Raw genomic sequence first — 22,261 nt, forward strand, 5'->3', positions numbered from 1 at the left:
ATTTTATCCAAAACCCATTGTTTACAATTGTTTACATGTTGCGGGAAACTAGATCACGTGACCAAATTTTGCCAAAAAAAGAGGCCTATTTAGAGACGGACCATTAGAAAACTTATTTGGGGGGGGGGGGGGGGTGAAGTACAAAACAAATATTCGCGCAAGGGAAAATTAAATGGAAAAAACTCATGCACGCCAAATAACTCTTAAAAATATTCATGCAAAGGCCTAAAAAATTCATACAAGGGAAATTTTTTTTGAAAAAATAAATCAGGCGGCTTGGAAATTCCCCACCCTCCTCATAACTTTTCTTATAATGGACCGTTCCTTAGAACCCCAGATCGAATAGAAATAATGAAAGTTTTTTTGTGATAATATATGGTACATCGAGGTACAGGAGAAATTGAAATTATTAGTAGCTGGGGTAGAAGGGGTTTGGTAAGCAGTGGGCTAGACGAGGTGCCATTTAGTATCTCTCCTGAATTTACAATGTGAGTAGTACAGTCAGAGTCTTTCTCTCGTTATTTTTTCTTTGAAGCATATGTTGTCTCCTTCTGGAGTCACACAAGCTTGGGGCGTGACTCCATCCTGAGGGGCTGTGAAGGAGACTAAAGTGTATGGGGTGCAACGGCAAAGATGGTTTAAAACCATCTTATTTTTCAGCAAAATATACAGGAGCATATGTTGTCTCCTTCTGGAGTCACACAAGCTTGGGGCGTGACTCCGTCCTGAGGGACTGTGAAGGAGACTAAAGTGTATGGGGTGCTATTGCAAAGATGGTTTAAAACCATCTTATTTTTCAGCAAAATATGCAGAGAAGGGTATTGTAAAAGAAAAGTGGGAGATGATGTAATGGTTTGTAGTTCATATTATGTGTACTTCACATTTAAAACATAATTCTTCTATTGCCTATTTACAATCTTCCCTTTCAAGAGAATACGTAACAACAGCTTTAGTTACATGACTGAATCTCATTGTACATCGCTGATGAAGTTTGAGTGATTAAAAACAAAATATTTTTTTTAAACCTATTTGTGCTCTGAGTTTTGGAAAAAAGTTGTTTCTAGTATTACTCTTTGAGTTATTATACATTATAAATTAATAACCTGTATGTTATCTATCTGTTGTTCGTTCACCAAAGGCTTTAAAAGTGTTCTAAGTCAATATAGTCAATTGATTCTCAATTTGTAATAATTAGAGCTCGTAGACAGAGGAAATTGAAAATCAAAACTACCAAAGTTGAAACCATTTTAACCTGAATTTGAATTATGACCTACAACAAAAACATAACAATAGTTCTCTCCTACAGTAACAAATGGAAAGCAAACAGATTTCAAAAACACAAATTTGATTAAATTATTAACAACAATATTCCACATTTATCAAAGGAAACATGTTTATCATTCTATTGGCAATTTTGTACATAATAGGGCCATTTATACGAGGAAAAATAAGAGGCGTCTTACATAAGACGCGTCTTAAATAAGACGCGAACTGTAACATTTACACGAGCATGTCTTATCTAATAAGACGCGTCTTAGCTAAGCCGCGTCTTATTTTAGACGAAATGTGCCGTTTATACGGAAAGTTCACGTCTTATTTAAGACGCGTCTTATGTAAGACGCGTCTTATTTTTCCTCGTATAAATGGCCCTATTATGATTATCAGTAAAGTTGTAGATATGACAAGTATTTTTTGGCTTGCATTGATTTAAGAAGGATTTTTTGGCTATTCAGGATAATCTGAAGATTTTTTGTAGTGCCCGCATATCCCGGTCGCCTACAGCTGTAGTTTCGCGATTAAAGTCCAAGCAAAATAGTTTTCCTTTCTGGAGATTTTTAAGGCCTTGAAATTTGGCATGGGATTTTTGGGGGGTTAATTTTTGGTCCAGGGATTTTTTTAGGTTTTGATTTTTGGTCCCATTTGGTCATCCCTGTCACTTGAAATCTGGAGTAACCCCCTGCAGGAGTACAGCACCTGGGAGTACTGAACAGAATGCCAGTCTATCACAGTATTACCGCAGCACTCTGTAACTGGGTGAAGAAGCAAAAACAAAAGATATATACAGTAAAATGAACAACGAAAACGTGCAACTTGTCTAGCAACATTGCTCATGTGAAATGAGTTAAAAAGCGATGTTGCACATTTCACCATTCACTCTCATTCAAGTCTGTCTAGCAACAAATCAGGTTGTTGAAAAATGCATGAATACTGACTTCTGATTGGAAATTTATACAGGAGACATGCTTTACATGGGAGTTACCTCATTGCTGCAAAACAAGTTTGGCTTGGGGCCAGGTATAAAATGCTCAACATGTACTGACAGATTTTTTTTTTAACAGTAAAACTATTCTCTTCGCCAATTCTTTCTGAAACAACATTTTGCAACCTGTGACGACCTGATTTGTTGCAAGATGGGTTTGATTCACAAATGGTAAAATTACCTTGTTTTGCAGTTATGCCTAAAAAAAGTTACACATTTTTGTTGCTTATTTTACTTTTCCTTAAGTGACTTGAATATCATTTAAAAAAGGCTCAGCATTTTGTAAAAAATACATTTAAAAAGTTCTGTCTGTCTGTACAGCTTATCTCATTACTAGTGCATGCTTATATATTTCTCCAGTGTTTTAGGTACCACCCCCAAATAAGGAATTCTAAACTTTTTGACAACTCTGGCACTGATACACTTTAACTCCGGGTTTCTTCTCTCTGAAAGAATCATGCAAGCTTCATCAGTTTTAGCCACGTCCATGGGTGTTTTACCATCATTGTTGACAAAATCATAATGAGCACCTCCATTGAACAAAACGTGCAACATGTCAGTCAAAAACTGGATCTTTTCACCGCTTAGAGGCAGGAGTTTCACAACCTTGTGGAGTGGAGTATCTCCATCATTGTTCATGGCATTTACATTAAAACCAGCACTCAAAAGAAGCTTTGCTGCATCAAGACATGGAATGCGGTGTAACAATGTGTTTCCACACTGATCTCTGGGATTTTGATAACGAAGTTTTCTAAGCAGTTCTGATACACATGAAGTCTTGCTCTCCTTCCAGTATTTGTGTGTGGAGATCATATGCACAAGTTTCACTGTAGAGCCAAAAAGTATTTTACACTCGTCCTTACCTAGCTTAACGCCAAATTGTTCTCCCAGCTTTCGTTGGTACTTGTACTCAAGAACAGTTTGATCAAGCAATTCAAGTAAAAACTTTCCTCTTTGAAGGTCACAATCCTCCATGTTAGCGTAAAGCAAACACATTGCTTCATATAAATCTGAAATTGCTGATTGATTGTAGCAATGTGCTACTCTTATGGCATGTTGATACAATCCTATACGTATGTAAGAATCGATATACCACTTCTCCGTAGCACTCCATCTTATTTGAGGAAGCAGTTCTATTTCATTTGCTCCAAAGAATCTCTCTAAAATTAGAAGGCTGTCTATGACCATAGCATTTCTGTCACCCTCTATCTGAGCAAGCTGTTCAAGAGTCTGGCACTCCTTTCTACTCTGATAAGCCTCAACAGGTTCCATTGGTTGTTTTAACAAAGGATTAGAGGAATCTGCAAAGCGTTCCTCCATTCCACGCTTTATGTACTCATTGACAGATCCTTCACTAGCACGTTGCCAAATGGTGAGAGAGGCACCAAGAAGCTCCAGGGCATCAATTCTCTGCTCTTTTGTTATCTCTGGTCTTTGGATTAATTCCTCTACCAAAGAATGCTTAAGGATGTAGCTGGCGAAAAGAAGGGGAGTCAGCCCTTTTTGGTTTCTTAAATGCGACGCTCCAAGAGTTAAAAGTTTGTGAACAACTTCAGATGAGTTTCTTGTAGCACATACAGCATAATGAAGTGCTGTATCTCCATTTTGATTCTGTATATCCATATTGGCCCCATTCTCAACAAGGATAGTTACCACATTCACAGAACCACTTAAACTTGACATCATAAGAGGACTGCATTTGTCATTTGTCAGAGCATTGACATCAGCTCCATTTTTAATCAAACTCCTCAAAACAGTAACTGAGTCATGGTCTACCACTGTGATGGAATAATGCAAAGCTGTTCGACCATATCTGTCTACAAGATGAATGTTTGCGCCATGTTTAATAAGGCTGTTTACTACGTCCAAATTGTTGCAATTACTTGCAATTATCAAAGGAGTGAATTTGTCATTGGTGAATGCATTAACATCAGCACCATTTGTGATTAAAAAGTCCAAAACATCACATAAATCTGAAATGTTACCAGCTGCGTAGTGAAGGCTTGAGTAACCTTCCCTATCTTGAAGATCAATATTAGCCCCGTGATCGGTAAGAAAGATGACTGCATTTAAGTGGTTATTTTCACTAGCAATCATCAATGGAGTGCGGTTGTCATTTGCTTGTGCATTGACATTCGCCCCATTTTTGATTAAACAGCTCAGCAATTCAGATGATCCCAGATCATGAGCAACTGCATGATGAAGAGCACTGTAGCCAAGGTTGTCTTTATAATGAACGCCAGCTCCATGTTTGATAAGAAAGTTTACTGCATCCAGCTGACCAAAATAACTTGCTATCATCAAAGCAGTGAATCCGTCATCTGAAGTACCATTAACATCGCCTCCATTTTCAACTAGACACCTCAAAACATGAACATGTCCATTTCCCGCTGCTGCAATCATTGGGGTTGTAGACACGTCTGGATAAACGCTCTTGAAGAGAAAAAAACGGCCTTGACCTTCGATATCCGCTTCGTATTGCAGCAAAATTTTCACACAATCAAGATTTCCATTTCCAGCAGCGACTAAAAGTGGGGTGGATTCACCTTCGTAGGCTTTCAAACTCGCGCATCCCAAGTCCACGCCATGCCTGAGGTTAAGGTGTACACCTTCACGACAAGTCCTTTCTTCTAAAGCGTAAGCTCTTTCATTACATTTCAATTTCCTGAGACTTTTACCGAGTAAAACAGCATCTCCAGACTTAGAAGCTTCAAACACTTGACACTGATCGTGATATGTTCCTTCTTCGTAATGTAACTGTTCCATAGCGAAACACACATACCCGCAACCCTGATTTTGTTCACGTTTCTTCGATCTAGTACATGAATCTACATGACGTACAATGTACCCAACGCTGCAACCGCTGCCCTGGGGAACGGAAACTTGATCCCACCTGAACGTTAGGTCATATTGCTTTGGAATTCAGAACTCGCATCATCCATTCACTATCTGACGAGCTTGTTGGAAAAGTAAGTTGTCATGAGCGCTTAGAATATGCAATGTTAACTGTGTTGAACTCTGATCTTGGTTTTGTTGAATTAAAGTGTGCTTTGAAAAGTCCTTCCAGCATGATTGACCTATGGAATTTTTAATAGTACTGCACACATTTTCTATCTATTGACCTGAAATTCAGACAAACCAATTATAAAATTAACATTTACGTATTTGTCACTTTTATATTAATTTTAAAAGGTCATGCTTCTGTGACTTGCATTTATCATTTCAATAACAAAGATTGGAAAAGTCATACAAACACTGCTAAATATAGTCACTCTGATGTCGCTCATGCATTTTGCCATTGAAGAGGCCCTGCCGGGGGGGGGGGGGGGGGGCGGGCGGGGGGGCGGTCCCATGTCGCCCGTCTGAATTTTAAAACGTCTCGTGTCGGTGTTTATAAATGCTTGTTGCTTATTGTCGGCTTTGCCGTCACTGTCGCAATGTGGCTGCTGGGGAGGTAGGCTGTCTCTTGTTGCGATTTTATTTTGCGCTGTCGCTACTTTTTGGGCCATGTCGCTTGGCGGAATTTACCCTGGCAGGGCCTCATTGAAGGACATTACTGAATTTTATCAGTTTCAGTATTTACAGTTTCACTGCAGATGATTAAGTTTTGTAAAAAAAAATCTGCTATGAGTATGGACAGCATTGCGTTTTACCTACCCTTTTACCCCACCCACCTCTCCCACAGTTTTTAGAGGGTGATTCCATGTTATCTTACATGACGTAGGTTTCACCACCTAGTTTGGTGCAAGATGGCCAACTCTGCTACCAACGAAGAAAATCTACGCCTAGTCTCTTTCCACATCGACGCTAAAACTGCGGTTTCTCTTGATCAAGATCTTAAAAAAATGAACGGTAGTGAGAGATCTTCCGTGTTAGCTGCCAATCAATACGGAGATTTGGGGAATCCTCCGTTGGTATATGCTGTTGAGAGAGGGAGTCTTGACATTGTTAACGTGCTTCTGAAGTACAAAGTGGATATTGAAGTTGGAGGAAAATGCCAGAGACTCAGAAGAGACTTGTCCGGTATCTACGACAATAACATTTATCTTGATGGTTCTAACTGGTTTACCTACACATGTTGCGCTCCATTGTTTTTAGCGGCTGCATACGGTCACCTTGATATTTTGAGGTACTTGGTCGAAAATGGAGCTGATATTAATGCATGTTCAGATGATCACTGCACCCCTCTTATGATAGCAATTAAAATGGGGCACATTAATGTCGCAACCTATCTTGTTGATCATGGAGCTAAGGTGGATCTTAAAGATGATCGTGGTTGTACAGCTCTTCACCACGCCATGTATTACTATCATCATGACCGACTTGAAGTTTGTAGTTGCTTGATTGAACGTGGAGCTGATGTAAATGGTTGTTACAATAACAAGAGCCCCCAAAACGGCCGTACCCCTCTGATGATAGCAAGTAGATATGGTCAATTGGACGCAATGACCTTTCTCATTAAACAAGGAGCTAATGTGAATCTTCAAGACAAAGAAGGTGAAACAGCTCTTCACTATGCTGTAGATGGCTCTGATGTGTCATGTGAGGTTTTGAGTTGTTTGATTGAAAATGGGGCCAATTTTGATGCTTTTTCAAATAGTGGCTGTACTCCTCTGATGAAGGCAATTCATAATCAACTCATACAGGTAGTTACCTATCTCATTGAGCATGGAGCTAACATTGATCTCCAAGACAAAAATGGTAATACAGCTCTTCACCATGCTGTCGGTGTTATGAATTTTTGTGATATAATTGACCATCTTGTGACCGGCGGAGTCTCTCACATTTGTAACAACCAGGGATTGACACCTCTTCTTCTAGTCAGCGACAGAGGAAACGTCGCAGTAGTGGAGCATTTAATCAAAAGACCAGAGATAACAAAAGAACAAAGAATCAATGCCCTAGAGCTTCTAGGTGCCTCTTTGGTTATTCTGCATGCTGCAGGTTTTGAAAGAAGCTTTGAGAAAGGATTGAAGTACATCAAGCGTGGCATGGAAGAAAGGTTTTCTAATCTCACCGAACCTTTGTTGAAGCAATCAACAGAACAGGCTGTCAAAGCTTATCAGAACAGAAAAGAGTGTCAAAGTCTTGAGGAATTTGCTCAGATGGAAGGTGATTTGGATACTATGGTCATAGAAAGTATTGTTATCAGAGAAAGAATTATTGGAAATGAAAGTGAGTCATTACGCTATGTTACTGCTGCTGCTGGATGTTATTTCCATGTGAACAGAAATTTCTCGACATGCCTAGCATTGTACAGACATGCTGTGAAAATAGCACAGAGCTCCAAGCAATCTGCTGATTTTCAGTTAGACAACATGAGTAGACTATTACATGAAGAGTTCAAGAGAAGTGGTCTACCAAAAGTAAAGAATCATCTCATTGAATTGTTTGAGTTAATACTTCTCGAGTATGAAACACAGCATAAGGTGAAGAAGCCAAATTCACTGTCAAGGCTTTTTGATATATCAGCGAAAGTGGTGTTGTTTATTTCCAAAGTTGAATTTCATGGGGAGAGCAAGAGGTCTAATCTGTCAACAATGCTAAAACAACTTTTTAGGAAAGATCCTCAAGATAGATCGGGAAACAGGCTCTTACATAAGGTCATTGAATGCCACATGGATAATGAAGTATATTCCTGTTTGGATGCATTGAAACTTCTTCTCAGTGCAGGCTTCAATGTAAATGCCAAGAACAAAAAAGGAAACACTCCCCTTCACATAGCTGCCAAGTTTAAACCCAGAAGTGGTAAAATTTGTCTTGTGGCTGAAATCCTGCAAGTTTTAATTGATGGAGGTGCTCATCATGATTTTGTCAACAATGACAGTAAAACACCCATGGACATGGCTAAAACTGATGAAGCTTGCATAATTCTTTCAGAGAGTAGAAACCTAGAATTACGATGTATCAGTGCCAGAGCAGTGAGAAAGTTTGGAACTCCTTATTTGGGGGTGGTACCCAAAACACTGGAGAAATACATTAACATGCATTCCAGTTGAGTCCTTTCAACAGAATAACTGTTGCTCTAGAACTGTATAGAACCAAACCTATCCAAAAGTTTCTAGAAAGTCAAGCACTACTCTGTGCATGCTAATTTACAGCTTTTAAACCCATCAACAATAGATGGGTGTGGGGAAGGTACCTGAGGAAGCGGTAGAGGGCTGCAAGCGATCTTAGAGGGTAACCATGACAACCCTGAGAGCGGCACCCACCAGGCACTGTCACACTGAGAACCTCAGTGGAGAGAGGCGCAGATACTTACCAAAACAGTCCAAAGAGGAGGGAGGGTTGGGGGCAAAAAACAACTATAACTACTGCATGCAAAAGCAACGAGAGCAAAATGATTGACTCCTGCGAAAGCACTGTAAAATCACTAAGGCCCTGCTAAACCCCGAGACCGCCCCAAATACGATTAGTGAAGGAGACCGCTGGCCAGCACTGTCCCGCGTTTAAAGTTTTGCGCATGCCCACTTAATAAAAGACAAAGTTTCGGTATTTTCTGTCCTCACTGCAGCTTTTGCTCTTCTTTTCTTATGTTGTTGTTCTTTATTTTCCTTTTCATTTATTTAGACTTCATATTGGGTTGAAAATTTTTGCAAAAAAAAGGATACAGATGGGTAGTGCAATAAAAATGTTTTTGGACCAATTTCAGTGCTTGTTTCTCAGGCATCATTTCTTGGGGAAACCAGTAGTGTTGTTGTGAAATGTCGGCTTTTTTCGTAGGCTACCTCACATAATTTTTTACGTGTTTTTCTGTCCTATATTTAATGTTGCCTGCTTGGATATGGTTCTAAACAGGCAAACATCTCTTTCTCTCCGCAGATGATCTGTGAAAAGCATAGCTGTGCATCAAAACTGGTGACATAATAAGATGTTAATGGTACAGGGGTCATAGTAAGGTGTTATAAGCAAAAATTGTAGGTAGGAATGTGTAGAATTGCTTAATAACTGAAATGAAACACAAACTAGTTAAAAACATCAGCAGCTCATTACATAAGTAGGTCGAGTTTGATCGTCTGGGTGAACAAAATAATGGTTAATGGTACATGCCGCAAATTATTGACACCTGGTCCCCAGAGTGTCCATAATAAAGAGGTTAAGTTTGTATGAATTTGCTCCCAAGGGCCGAGATTTGTGTCCTTTGTCCGTATAATTTAGAGAGGGTCCGTATTATAGAGGGTTTTTTGGAGGGAGATGTATGAGAATTTTGTCGGTGCAGAGGAAACTGTCTGTATTGGAGAGCCGTCCATACCAAGAGGTTCGAGTGTATACAGCTTATATAAGAGAGTATACCCCCCGCTGGAAAAATTAACCGGTGCCCTCTATGCAGAAGAGCAAGAGATTTACTGCGAAAGGAAAAAAAAAGAGCCCACATCATTTGAAACGGTAATTTCATTTCTTTGTTCTCTCTACTGCTAAAGGAGCCTGGGATTCTGCAGAATTCTGGGATAACATTCCAGGATTTCCAGCCTTTTTTTCTGCACATGCAGAAAATCCAGGAAAAATCCCAGGAAACACAGGAGTGTCTAGGCTCTCTTGGTTTTGCAGGAACCTAGAAAAGCCTAAAAATGCCAAGCGAAAATTTTCCACGCTTTCAGTCTGGAAAAGGCAAGAGAACATATTCCATGCTTTCAAGGCATATATAGGCATATGTGCAAAAAAGCCTGGAGTTGCTCCCAGGGCATTTCTTGCTCTCCATCATAGCGTTTTTGTACTACGTGAATAACTAGCTGAAAAGTAAAAGTATAAGTTAACTTTGATTTCATAACAATTAATGTTTTTATTGCAGAGATTTATATTAATCATTTCAATGAACATATTATTTCCTGCTGCAATAAAAGTATTAATAATACATGATTTTGTTTTGTAATTAGAACAGGTATCTACTAAAACCCAGGGCCGGGTTGTTCAAAGCTGGGTTAAGATAACCCAGGGTTAGTGCGAAATTTGAATTCAGATATGAAAGCTTAAAAAAACATTCAGTTTGATTCTTTTTGCATATATGTTGATTGAATGCTCTAAAATAACTGAGAAAATTATCCCAGGAAATGTTTTTGAACAAAAGAAAACGAAACCTGCATTAAAATTTAACTCCGGGTTAGCGCTAATCCGCCTTCGAGCAGCTGGGTCCAGAACACTAAGTTTAAGCCTAATTATTTGTGTTCCGTCCCTCCCATTTGGGGAGTCCTCCTCTGGGAAAAATTGTAATTAAATGCATTTCCTGGGATGTAGCTATACAGGCGGATCCAGGGTTTGTAATAGGGGGTAGCTGATACCAATCACGCACACCAAAAAAAATTGTCAAGTTTAATTTGTCCCATGGTGTTGCCAAATTATTGAGGAAGGAGGAAAAGGAATCTGTAACTCCTCAAATAGTATGTGAGTAAAAATCCTCCAAGAACACTTTTTTCTGGAAAAATGTGACCAAGGTGACTCTACGTAGGCTTTAGCCTGTAAGCAAGTTCTCCGGGGTGGGACAAGGAACGAGAGCTTGCAACTACGACTCTGGAATTTGAATTCCCCCTCTAACTCCCCTATGGCTCCCCACTGACTTAGCTGTCAGATTTCTGCCAATCAGGACGAAGTGGAAATGAGCGTGAATGCAAACAAACATTGAGAAACACCTGCCAAGGGTAATGATGTCACTATTAATGTCATCTCTGCCAATCAGCATTTCGCATGGACTTTTTCGATGCAGATATTCAAATTCCAGAGACGTAGTTGCAAGCTCTCCTTCCTTTTTCCACCCCGCCACCAGAACACTCCGGAGAGCTTGCTCACAGGCTATGTTGGCTTATGTGACACATTTTATCGAGTGGAACGAAAAATGGCCAGTTCCTCCACAGGTGGCCCCATTTTAGCTGATCTCGATGATTTACCACAAGTGGAACCTATGGAGATGGTAAATCGTCAAGATCAGCTTAAACGTGAATAAAATATAAGGAAAACAACATCAAAAGAAGATAAGTTAACTTTTATTTAAAAATAAGCGTTATCTCTTTTTTTAAAAAAATTAAATCAATCACGATCCCATAAATTTTCTGTAGCCCGGGGGAAGGGGGGAGGGAATCTGTCAAGTGATAGGGATGATCGAATGGGGGGAAAAATACCACGAATCTTCAGATTGTTTTTCATACCCAAAAAAATCAAACCACCCCAAAAAATACTTGCCAAATAAAAGTCCCGGAATTGGAAAATTTCAAACCCAAAAAAATCCTTCAATCATCCAGGTCAATCATTCCCGTCAGCTGTCCATTGTCTATTTTATTTGTTTTAACACATATGGACTTTTCCGCTTCATAGTTACCACCTGGAAGAGTCTGATTTCTTCTACAACCCCATAAGTATACTTTAGCAATCAGTATCAAATAATTCAACAAAGGGCAATTTGTGTATAATATTCCTGCACAATCTTTTTGAACCTAACACGGCCAATTACACATAAAGTTAGGGGGGGGGCAAAAAATTTGTCCCTTTAATAGCAACATTGCCTATCCTAGGTTTGAAGTTTATAAAACTTTTAGACTGTGTGTTTTATGAGCAATTTTATGGTTTTCATGCGCCAAGAACTGTGGGTAAATGTACCAGTCGCCATCTTTTTAGGTATGGTAGATAGGCACCAACAACCTACAAAACACATCGGCTACTTTGGTCAGAGAAGGTGGCTTTGTTTTTCCCCTAAATTGGAAGCCGAAAATAAAGTATTAAATTAAGGAGAGATTCTGTCAAAACTTATATAATTAAAATTCAATTTGTGGGACCTAGAGAGACTTTTTGCTTCAGATTCAAAAAATTTAAAAAAAAAATTGGCACTTGATGTGCATTACTTGTCCAAACTGATTGAAAATACATTATCTTTTGTACTCCATTTAGTGCCTAGAAAGCTGGAAATCACAATTCAGGGCATTGAAATTTCAAAATTTTCAAGGGGCGCACGCTCCCAGACCCCTCTAGAAGAAGGGGAGTAAAAGCCTCTTTTTGATACAGTTGGTTACTTTTTTCAAGCCTCAGTGGAACCTCAATTTAAAGAAGTGCCAAGGAACTGGAGAAAGTTGTTCGTCACTTCTCCATGATGGCAAAAACCACTAAATTCCATCCCAACTACTAAAATAACCATTCTGCAACTGCCATTTCCTTGAAAGCAACAAAGTGGGAAATTTTTTGCAGTCTTGAAATATTATTCTCTTTGTTTTGTTAACATTTTTGTCCTGAGCAATATTTTGGTTTCCACTTTATGGGCATATTCTGATAATCTTTTAAACTGATATGCTATTATAAGTATTTTTTAAAAAACAATATATTTAAAATGTTTTACCCATCTTTCCTGAATGGCATCATATTACATCCTAGGCTACCCCCCATAGTGGCTACCTCTCTACAATGGCCCCTTCTCTCTATCTTGAAACAGACCACTTTAAAGAACCTTGGCTGAATTATTTTCAATACCCACATTACAGCATATCAATGTCAATTTCAAAAATTATTTCAAAGTAAATTATGCACTTTAATGCATGCTAATGTATTTCTCCAATGTTTTGGGTACCACCCCCAAATAAGGAATTCCAAACTTTTTAACAGTTCTGGCACTGATACACTTTAACTCCAGTTTTCTTTTCTCAGAAAGAATCATGCGAGCTACATCAGTTTTAGCCATGTCCATGGGTGTTTTACCATTATTGTTGACAAAATCATGATGAGCACCTCCATTAAACAAGGTCTCCATAACACCAGTCAAAAGACAAAACTTGTTCTGCTTGGCTTTTAAAGTGACGGCTAAGTGAAGTGGTGTATCTCCTTTGTCATTGACAGCATTTACGTCAAATCCCACATTCAAAAGAAGCTTTAATACATCAAGTAATGGAAATGAATTATCATGTATGTGATGCCTAACAACAAAATGTAAGAAAGTATTTCCAAATCTGTCTCGAGGATCTTGTCTACAAAGTTCTTGCAGCAAAATTGATGCATGTGATGTGTTGCTCTCCCCACAAAATCCATTCATGGAAATTATTGAGATCAGATTTTTTGAACAAAGAAACAGATCCTCAAGATCAAAAGTATCCCTTTTTATCTTTCCAGTGTTTTGTTTCTTATACTCAAGAACTGTTTGCTCAAGTAATTCAATAACTTCCTTTTGTTGTGGATGACGATTCCTTTCGAACAATTTGTCACTTATGAAACGCAAATCACATGCAGATGATTCATTTGAGCTCTGTGCTACTTTCATTGCATGTCTACGTAATCTGATACATGTGGACAGGTCATCGTTCATGAGGTAAAAAGAGGCAACATCTCTAATTTGATAAAGCAGTTCTGGATTTTCCTTTCCAAGGATTCTTTCTCTTATATTAAGACTTTCCATCAATAGGGCATCAAAATCATCCTCGATCAGAGCAAGTTCCTCTAGTGTTTGACTCTCTTTTCTCTTCTGATAAGCTTCCACAGGTTCCATTGATGGTTTTACCAAAGGTTGAGAAGGATTGGCAAACCGCTCTTCCATGCCACGTTTGATGTACTTGAATCCCATCTCAAGATAAAAGTCACCACTTCTAGTAATAACAGATGCACCTAACAGCTCTAGGGCTTCAATTCTTTGCTCTTTTGTTATCTCTGGTCTCTTGATGAAATCCTCCACCACCTCACTTTTTCCAGTACTACTGGCTAGAAGAAGAGGGGTTAGTCCCCACTTGTTGCACATACAGGATGCTCCCAGAGTCAAAATACTGTCAGTAATCTCAGGAAAATCACTACGCACAGCATAATGAAAAGCTGTGTCACCATTTTTGTCCTGAAGATCCAAGTTAGCACCTTGTTTAATAAGAAAGCTTGCTATGTCTACTTCAGACAATTCAATTGCCTTCATCAGAGGTGTACGACCGTCATATGATTGTGCATTAATATCAGCTCCATTTTGAATAAGATAATCTAAAACTTCATATGGTTCATGGAAACCTGACTTTTCTTGTACCACATAATGAAGAGCTGTATTTCCATCTTTGTCTTGAAGATTCACTATACCTCCATGTTCAATGAGAAAGGTCAGTGCATTCATGATCTGTTGATCATTCACAGTCTTTACACATGCCATCATCAAAGGAGTGCAGCAGTTGTAACTTGTACATGCATTGATGTCAGCTCCGTTTTCAATCAAAAAACTCATTACTTCACACAAGTTACCAGGACATTTGAGAGCATAGTAAAGAGCTGTAGCACCTGTTTTATCTGGAAGATCTACATTAGCTCCATGTTCAATGAGAAAGGTGGCTGCTTTTGTGTCCCCTATTTCAGCTGCTATCATCAGAGGAGTGCAGTCGTCAAATGTTTTTGCATCAACATCAGCACCAATTTCCATCAAACAACTCAAAATCTCACATGCTTGAGATCCACGTACAGCATAGTGAACAGCTGTTAGTCCATCCCGGTCTTGAAGATTCACATTAGCTCCATGGTCAATGAGAATGGTCACGGTATTTACATGACCATACTCACAAGCTGTCATGAGAGGGGTGCGGTTGTTATCTGTGCTTAGATTAACATCGGCTCCATTTTCAATCAAACAACTTAAAACCTCGGGTGAGCAGTCATGATAAATAATACATGCTCTGTGAAGAGCTGTATAACCGCATTTATCTTTTATGGCCACGTTTGCTCCATGATCAATGAGAAAGGTCACTATATCTTTGTCACCATTTTCGACTGCTTTCATGAGAGGGGTGCAGTTACAATTATCTGCTGAAAATGAATTTATATCGACTCCATTTTCAATCAAGCACCTTAAAATATCAATATAGCCAAAATCAGCAGCCCAAAACAGTGACGCGCGTGTAATTGAAGACCAATTGTCTCTTAGGTACTTTTCTCGAACTTCAACGTCTGCCTTGTACTTCAAAAGTATTTTAACGCTATCAAGATCTCCATTGCGCACAGCAGTTACTAACAGAGACTCTGTTCCGTCTTCATCCTCTTCGCTGTCTTCATCGAGGACTTCACCAGAGCCATACTGATCCGAAGTTAACACGTTGGCTCTTTCAGTACTGGTCATTTTTTTGAGCACGTCATCCAGTAAAACAGAATTTCTAGTCGTGATGGCTTCAAAGATTTCTTCTGCTCGGTCGACGGCCATACCGAGGACTCAAAGAGCAACTCCTTCAAAAAAATGACAGAGGACCTACGGATGGTTTGTCATGTATGCAACACAGAACGTAGCAAAACAGTCCCAGGACTTCAAGGCCGCATTCGTTGTTAGCCATGCAGATGATAAATCAGAGTGGTTTTCGTTTGAGTGTCGTAAAACCAAAACCAAAGTAATTACTCTGGCCAATCACATAGGACACAGACAATACATTGAACCAATCAAAACTCGAAGTATTTACATGTGGCTGACGCAAAGCGCGGGAAAATGCATGCGAGCGCGTCACAATTGGCTTTGGTTTTACTTCTGATTGGATGAAAAAGTGGCGCGAATCTTTTAAGCCAATCGCATCGTGTAGAAAGTGCAAAACCAATTACTTTTCGACACTCAAATGAAAACCGCTCGTCTATCAGGCCAGGTATATTTACAGGGGAACAACAGCGGGGATGGCAGAAAGGTATTCTTAAGTTGCTACTTAACGGTTCTTTAACGCTAATAGGGACCTTTAGCATCAGGTTTTTCGTGGGAAACGGCAAACCGCAAACCGCAAAATGTCACGTGACCACGTCCTTGCGGTCACGTTTGCAGTTTGCAGTTCACGTTTGAACCGCAGGAAGGGCTTCCAGCGGTAAGTGATTTACGGCAAGGTTTTTTGCCACAAAAAATCGTACAGCCTCGCGTTTAAAGGTATGAACTAGCTTTTTGTATCCGTTTGCGATGTGTTTGTTGGATTTTTGATCTCGAATCAATGAATTATTGATAATTTTTGGGCGATTAAAGTGATGCACTTCGACTTGATGAAAACAACATGGCGGCCATAAACAATGAACGCGTAGTTCAAGTCAATTTTATATTCCTTTCTGCCGTACGAACAATGGAAAGTATTCTGTTCCAATCCAGAGTTAAATTTTTTTTTCTATCTTGTTACTAAATTCATAACTTAACTCAGTCTCTGTCTGGTTCCTTTTTTTAACGTACCCGCGTATCACTCCGCGAATATCATTTTATTTTGCTTATTTCTTTTAGACTGGGGAGCTCAGGCTTCATAAAGCCTTCTGGTTTCTTCTGGGCTCCCTTGCAACCTTACAATTCCTATATGTATTCTTGTATTGTATTGTATTTTGGCTAAATAAAAGTGAACTGAACTGAACTGAACTGAACTGAACAAATCGAACTGAACGCCTTGCTAAAGTTTGAAATCTCGGCAACGCGAAACTGCAAACGCGTAACTGCGGTTTGCGGTTTGAGGTTTGCGGTTTACCTGATGCTAAAGGTCTCCGTGATATTTTCACACATGAAGATCTCAAGTTTTGGCACAAAAGCTCACCTGGTATTTCATTGGTGTTTAAATAATAATAGGCTCTAAGTGACTCTTATTAAAAAAATTAAAATTGTTTTTTGAGAAAATACAAACTATGGTAATATAATTATGTTAATATAGAATTTAGCAGGCTATCATGCCGAGGCTTTTTGGGCCTTTTCTCCACGCACACCTTCCATTGTTATTTATATACTCATTTTAAAGCATGTCAATTAAACCATATCTAGTAAATAACCCAATGTTTTTAATGCATGCTAATATATTTCTCCAGTGTTTTGGGCACCACCACTGAATAAGGAATTCCAAACTTTTTGACAGCCCTAGCGCTGATGCACTTTAACTCCAGTTTTCTTTTCTCTGAAGAAAGAATCATTCGAGCTTCATCAGTTTGAGCGATGGCCATGGGTGTTTTACCATCATTGTTGACAAAATCATGATGGGCACCTCCATCGAACAAAACCTTCAACATGTTAGTGAAAATGTGCACCCATTCATTGCTGGGTTCTAAAGTAACAGCTAAGTGAAGTGGTGTATTTCCTTTGTTGTTGACAGCATTCACGTCACATCCTCCCGCCTCCAAAAGAAGCTTCAGTGCATCAAGTACTGGAAATGATGACCAAAAATGGCGCATTTCATAAAAAACAATTTCATGTAAGAGTGTATTTCCAAGTTCGTCACGAGGATCTTGCCTACAAAGTTTTCTTAGCAAGACTAATGCTTTTGATGTGTTGGTCTCCCCCAGAAATCTAAATTTGGAAATAAATGAGATAAGCTTCTTTGAAAGAAGAAACAGATCTTCCATAAGACCTGAATCAACAAAATCTCCTTTTATCTTCCAATTAAACTGATACTCTAAAACTGTTTGATCAAGTATATCAAGAAGATCCTTTTGTTCTGGATGACCATTCCAAGGCAATAAATCATTTTTCATGTAGGAAGTCATAAAACGAAAATCAGAAGCGGATGATACATTTGAGCTCTGTGCTATTTCCATCGCAAGTCTACGTAATCTGATACACGTCGACAGATCATTGTTCTCGAGGTAACGAGAAGTAACACGACTAATTTGATAAAGAAGTTGAAGTTCTCCATTTTCTTTTCCAAGGATTCTTTCCCTAATATAAAGACTTTCCATTACAATGGCACCTACATCTCCTTCTATCTGAGCAAGTTCGTCCAGAGTTTGACACTCTTTTCTGTTCCGATAAGCTTTGAAAGGTTCCATTTGCTGTTTTAACAAAGGTTGAGATGGATTGGCAAACCTCTCTTCCATGCCATTCTTGATGTACTCAAATCCTCTCTCAATACCAGGATCACATTTAGTGATGATAGAAGCACCAAGAAGCTCTAGGGCTTCAATTTTCTGCTCTTTTGTTATCTCTGGTCGCTGAATTAAACACTTCACTTTTTCGCTATTTCTCCTCTTGCTGGCTTGGAGAAGTGGTGTTAATCCATGCTTGTTACAAACTGGTATTAAGTGCAATGCTCCAAGATCTAACAAAGTGTCAACAGCACCAGCACTGACAGCATAGTGAAGAGATGTGTTACCATCTTCGTCTTGAAGGTCCATGTTAGCTCCATGTTCAATGAGAAAGGTCACTGCATTCATGAGACCACATCGACATGCTATCATCAAAGGGGTGCAGTTGTCCCCTCTACAAGCATTATTAACAGCAGGTCTGTCTCTCATCAAACGACTCAACACTTCAGGTGGGGCATTAGAATAACTTAAAGCATAGTACACGGCAGTATTACCCATTGCATCTTGAAGATTTACTTTAGCTCCATGCTCAATGAGAGAGCTCACTGCACTCATGTGACCATATTCACATGCTAACATCAACGGGGTGCTGTTATCAAGTCTTGTAAGTGCATTAACCTCTGCTCCATTTTCAATCAAATAACTCAAAATCTCACATGAGACATCAGAACCACACACAGCATAGTGGAGAGCTGTTTGATCATCCTCATCACGAAGATCCAGATCGGCTCCATGTTCAGTGAGAAATGTGACTACTTTCATTTGCCCCCTTTTAGCTGCTATCATCAAAGGAGTTTGCCAGTTGTCATATGCTCTACAATTAACATCACCTCCATGTTCAATCAAGCAACTCAGAATCTCACATGAGATATTTGGATCAAAACATTGTATAGCATGGTGAAGGGCTGTTTGACCATTGTCATCTTTAATATTGACAGAAGCATGATGTTTAATGAGATTGGTAACTACTTTTATTTGCCCCTTTTCAGCTGCTATCATCAAAGGAGTGCGGTTGCCAAATGTTTGTGCATGAACATCACCGCCATGCTCAATCATACAACTCAAAATCTCACATGAGCTGGGATCAGAACACGAACAATGTACAACATCATGAAGGGCTGCCGTTCGATCATACACATCAGCTCCATGATCAATAAGATACATGGCTTCTTTTATGTGCCCCTGTGCTGTTGCTATCATCAAAGGAGTTCGGTCATCATATGTTCTTGCATTAACATCAGCTCCATTTTCTATCAGATAACTCAAACTGTCATATATATATGCATCATTCACACTGACAGCGTGGTGAACTGCTGTTTGTCCACCCTGTCCCGATGATCCGCATTAGCTCCATATTTCATGAGAAACATCACGGCATCATTATGATCATTATCACAAGCTATCATCAAAGGGGTGCAGTCGTTATCTGTACGTACATTAACATCAGCGCCATTTTTAATCAAACATTCTAGGATCTCAACTACGTCACTACCAAAAGAACGGTCAAAACAAGCGCAGTGAAGAGCTGTAAAACCATCTTCGTCTCGAAGATCCACATTAGCTCCACATTCAATGAGCTTGGTAACTGCTATCATTTCCCCCTTTTCAGCTGCTACCATCAAAGGAGAGCGGTTGCCAAATGTTTTTGCATTAACGTCACCTCCATTCTCAATCATCTGCATCATACGACTGAAAATCTCCCATGAGCTGGGATCAGAACAGGAATAATGTACAGCTCCATGATCAATAAGATACATGGCTATATCTGGTTTTATGTGATCCTCTGTTGCTGCTATCATCAAAGGCGTTCGGTCATCAAATGTTCTTGCATTAACATCAGCTCCATTTTCTATCAAACAACTCAAGGCATCAGTAGAATTATAATTCACAGCATGGTGAACTGCTGTTTGTCCATCCTTGTCTTGATGATCGACATTGGCTCCATGTTCCATGAGGAACTTCACGGCATACACATGATCATTATTAGATGCTATCATCAAAGGAGTGTAGTCGTTATCTGTACGTGCATTAACATCAGCGCCGTTTTCAATCAAACATCCTAGAATCTCACCTACGTCAATATAAGCACTGTCAAAACAAGCGTAGTGAAGAGCTGTACAGCCATCTTCATCTCGAAGATCCACGTTAGCTCCATGTTCAATCAGAAAGGTGACTACGTCTCTCTGACTATTTCCAGCTGCTTTCATAAGAGGGGTGCTTTTGTCATCCTCTGAAACTCCATTGACATCGGCCCCATTTTCGATCAAGCACCTCATAATATGAATACGGCCATATGCAGCAGCCTGAAAGAGAGCTGTGCGAATGATTATGAACCAAACGTCTCTTAGGTGATCTTCTCGAACCTCAATGTCTGCTTTGTACTTCAAAAGTACTTTAACACTAGCAAGATTTCCATTGACTACGGCTTTTGCTAACGGAGCGTCTTCATATGGGAATTCACCTGAGCCGTAATGACCGGAACCTAACACGTTGGCTCTTTCACTACTGGTCATATTTTCGAAAAGTTCATCAAGTAAAACGGAATTTCTAGCCTTTATGGCTTTGAAGATTTCTTCTGCACGATCATCGGCCATACCAAAGAGCAACTTCTCAAACAATTGCCTTAGAATCGACGCGTTTTTCGCTGGGGACCGTCAGGAATGGTAAATCCTGATAATTCACACGACCTTTTGAGAACTTCGTTCTGGTGTTTTCTACGAAATAATTTTTGGATATCATAGATCATGTTTCATCTTTTACATGTTACAGATCATGCAGATCATGCCTGTTCAAGCCCCTACGGAGCGGGGGTGCGACGGGTGCCCTCGCCCCCTCCCCCTCCCCCTCCCGACATGCCCGAGAGGTCCACTTTTTTGTTGACCAACGATTGATTTACATGGGGTAAAACCCCGGGGGGGGGGGGGGTACTCCCATACATTACCTATACGGGTATGTGCCGCCCAAAGGGATCGTGATTTTGAAGCTCCTGATTTAGAACGGGGTATCCATTTCAGAGGCGTTTTCTAGAACGGGGTATAAAATTTCGAACGCACTAAAGCTCCACTTTTGTAAGCAGCCATTTGAAAGTATTCAAGGACAGATTTCTTTTTAAAATACGGTTCAATGCGTTAACAAGCAAACTGTTGTACTCTTGTTGCACCCTAGAACGGAGTATAAAAAATTGGCCCATTTCTAGAACGGGGTATCAGTTTTAGGGCGAATACTAGAACGGGGTATAAAAAATTGGCCCATTTTTAGAATGGGGTATCAATTTTAGGGGAAATTTTTTCTAGAACGGGATGCCAATTTGGAGTCCCGGGCGGCACATACCCACCCAAAAAATACCCAAGTGCCCCCCCCGGGGGTAAAACAAAGTGAATTACTAACATTTTTCAATTCTTGTTCACAAATTGTGTAGTAAACTTGAATCATAATACGTCTAAAAGTATCAAAAAGGGGATTTGGTTAGCCTGCGTAGCAAGCGTTTCCAATCGAGTTATTGCTAGCCTGCGTAGCAAGCGTTTCCTCGCGAGGTTCGTCTAGAAAGCTTGGACAAGAGCAAAAAAAAAAAATTAATGACGGGGGAAGGGGAGGGGAAAGAAGGAACCGCTTACCCGCAAACCCCAAGATTTTGAAAAACTGCGCTCGCCCACGAACTGTGCGGGTAGTGTTGATTACAACATCAATCAAGCCAGGTATGCTTTGTTTTCGTGCGTCACAGATCTGGTCATCTGATTTGTGGTCGCAGATTACAAATGCTTTGGACTGACATTTATTGGAATCGTGTTTGCGCGAAGGTTTATGAGATCAGAGTCTTCAAAGTATAATTGGAGATCGAGCAGTGGAGACTAGGGAAGGCCAATTTATTGAGAATGACGGCGTGCGGATCTGACTGGAAAAAATGGACTGTTTGTTGGAGGTAACATCAACATAAATAAGAACGTCGGTACTCGACACTAGCTGAAGCCGCCATGGACAAGCGATTTGTCAGCTTTTTGAAATGAAAAGATTCTTTTCGTTTGTTGGAAATTTAGCGGCATCTATTGTAGAGAACGTTTCGACACAGGCTGAAGAGCAGCCGCTCTGCAAAACTTATACCCGGCGGAGTGAATTGTTCCGGACAAATCATTTTTGACGTGTTGACAAGGTTTCAGACGAGATAAAGCCAGACAATAAAAAACAAGAAATTCTGCAGCAATCGCTCATGGATTTAACTTTCTTTTATCGTAAATCTTTTTTATTACAGTTCTTGCAATCGCCTGCAACGTGTTCTATTAGAGAAAAAAG

General features: G+C 39.7%; 4 protein-coding genes across 4 annotated transcripts; 1 reads left to right on the top strand and 3 right to left on the bottom strand.

Annotated features, from left to right (window-relative positions):
- Nucleotides 1–2,593: 2,593 nt before the first annotated feature.
- Nucleotides 2,594–15,412, bottom strand: LOC140922499 (uncharacterized). The gene is made up of 2 exons (XM_073372477.1): nt 12,769–15,412; nt 2,594–5,153 (listed from the first exon to the last, which is right to left on the bottom strand). The coding sequence occupies exons 1-2, from the start codon at nt 15,381–15,383 to the stop codon at nt 2,594–2,596; spliced, it is 5,175 nt and encodes a 1,724-aa protein (XP_073228578.1). The 5' UTR covers nt 15,384–15,412.
- On the top strand, nt 5,140–10,036 carry LOC140922752 (protein fem-1 homolog B-like). The gene is made up of 2 exons (XM_073372771.1): nt 5,140–5,229; nt 5,985–10,036. Exon 2 carries the CDS (start codon nt 6,010–6,012, stop codon nt 8,257–8,259), a length of 2,250 nt encoding a protein of 749 aa, XP_073228872.1. The 5' UTR covers nt 5,140–5,229; nt 5,985–6,009; the 3' UTR covers nt 8,260–10,036.
- A 1,545-nt stretch (nt 15,413–16,957) lies between the features above and the next one.
- On the bottom strand, nt 16,958–19,138 carry LOC140922501 (protein fem-1 homolog B-like). Its single transcript, XM_073372478.1, has one exon. It carries the CDS (start codon nt 19,136–19,138, stop codon nt 16,958–16,960), a length of 2,181 nt encoding a protein of 726 aa, XP_073228579.1.
- A 125-nt stretch (nt 19,139–19,263) lies between these two features.
- Nucleotides 19,264–20,568, bottom strand: LOC140922502 (uncharacterized). The gene has a single exon (XM_073372479.1). It carries the CDS (start codon nt 20,566–20,568, stop codon nt 19,264–19,266), a length of 1,305 nt encoding a protein of 434 aa, XP_073228580.1.
- Nucleotides 20,569–22,261: the final 1,693 nt, after the last annotated feature.

Source organism: Porites lutea, chromosome 13, assembly GCF_958299795.1.
Source record: "Porites lutea chromosome 13, jaPorLute2.1, whole genome shotgun sequence".
NCBI classification, from domain to species: domain Eukaryota; kingdom Metazoa; phylum Cnidaria; class Anthozoa; order Scleractinia; family Poritidae; genus Porites; species Porites lutea.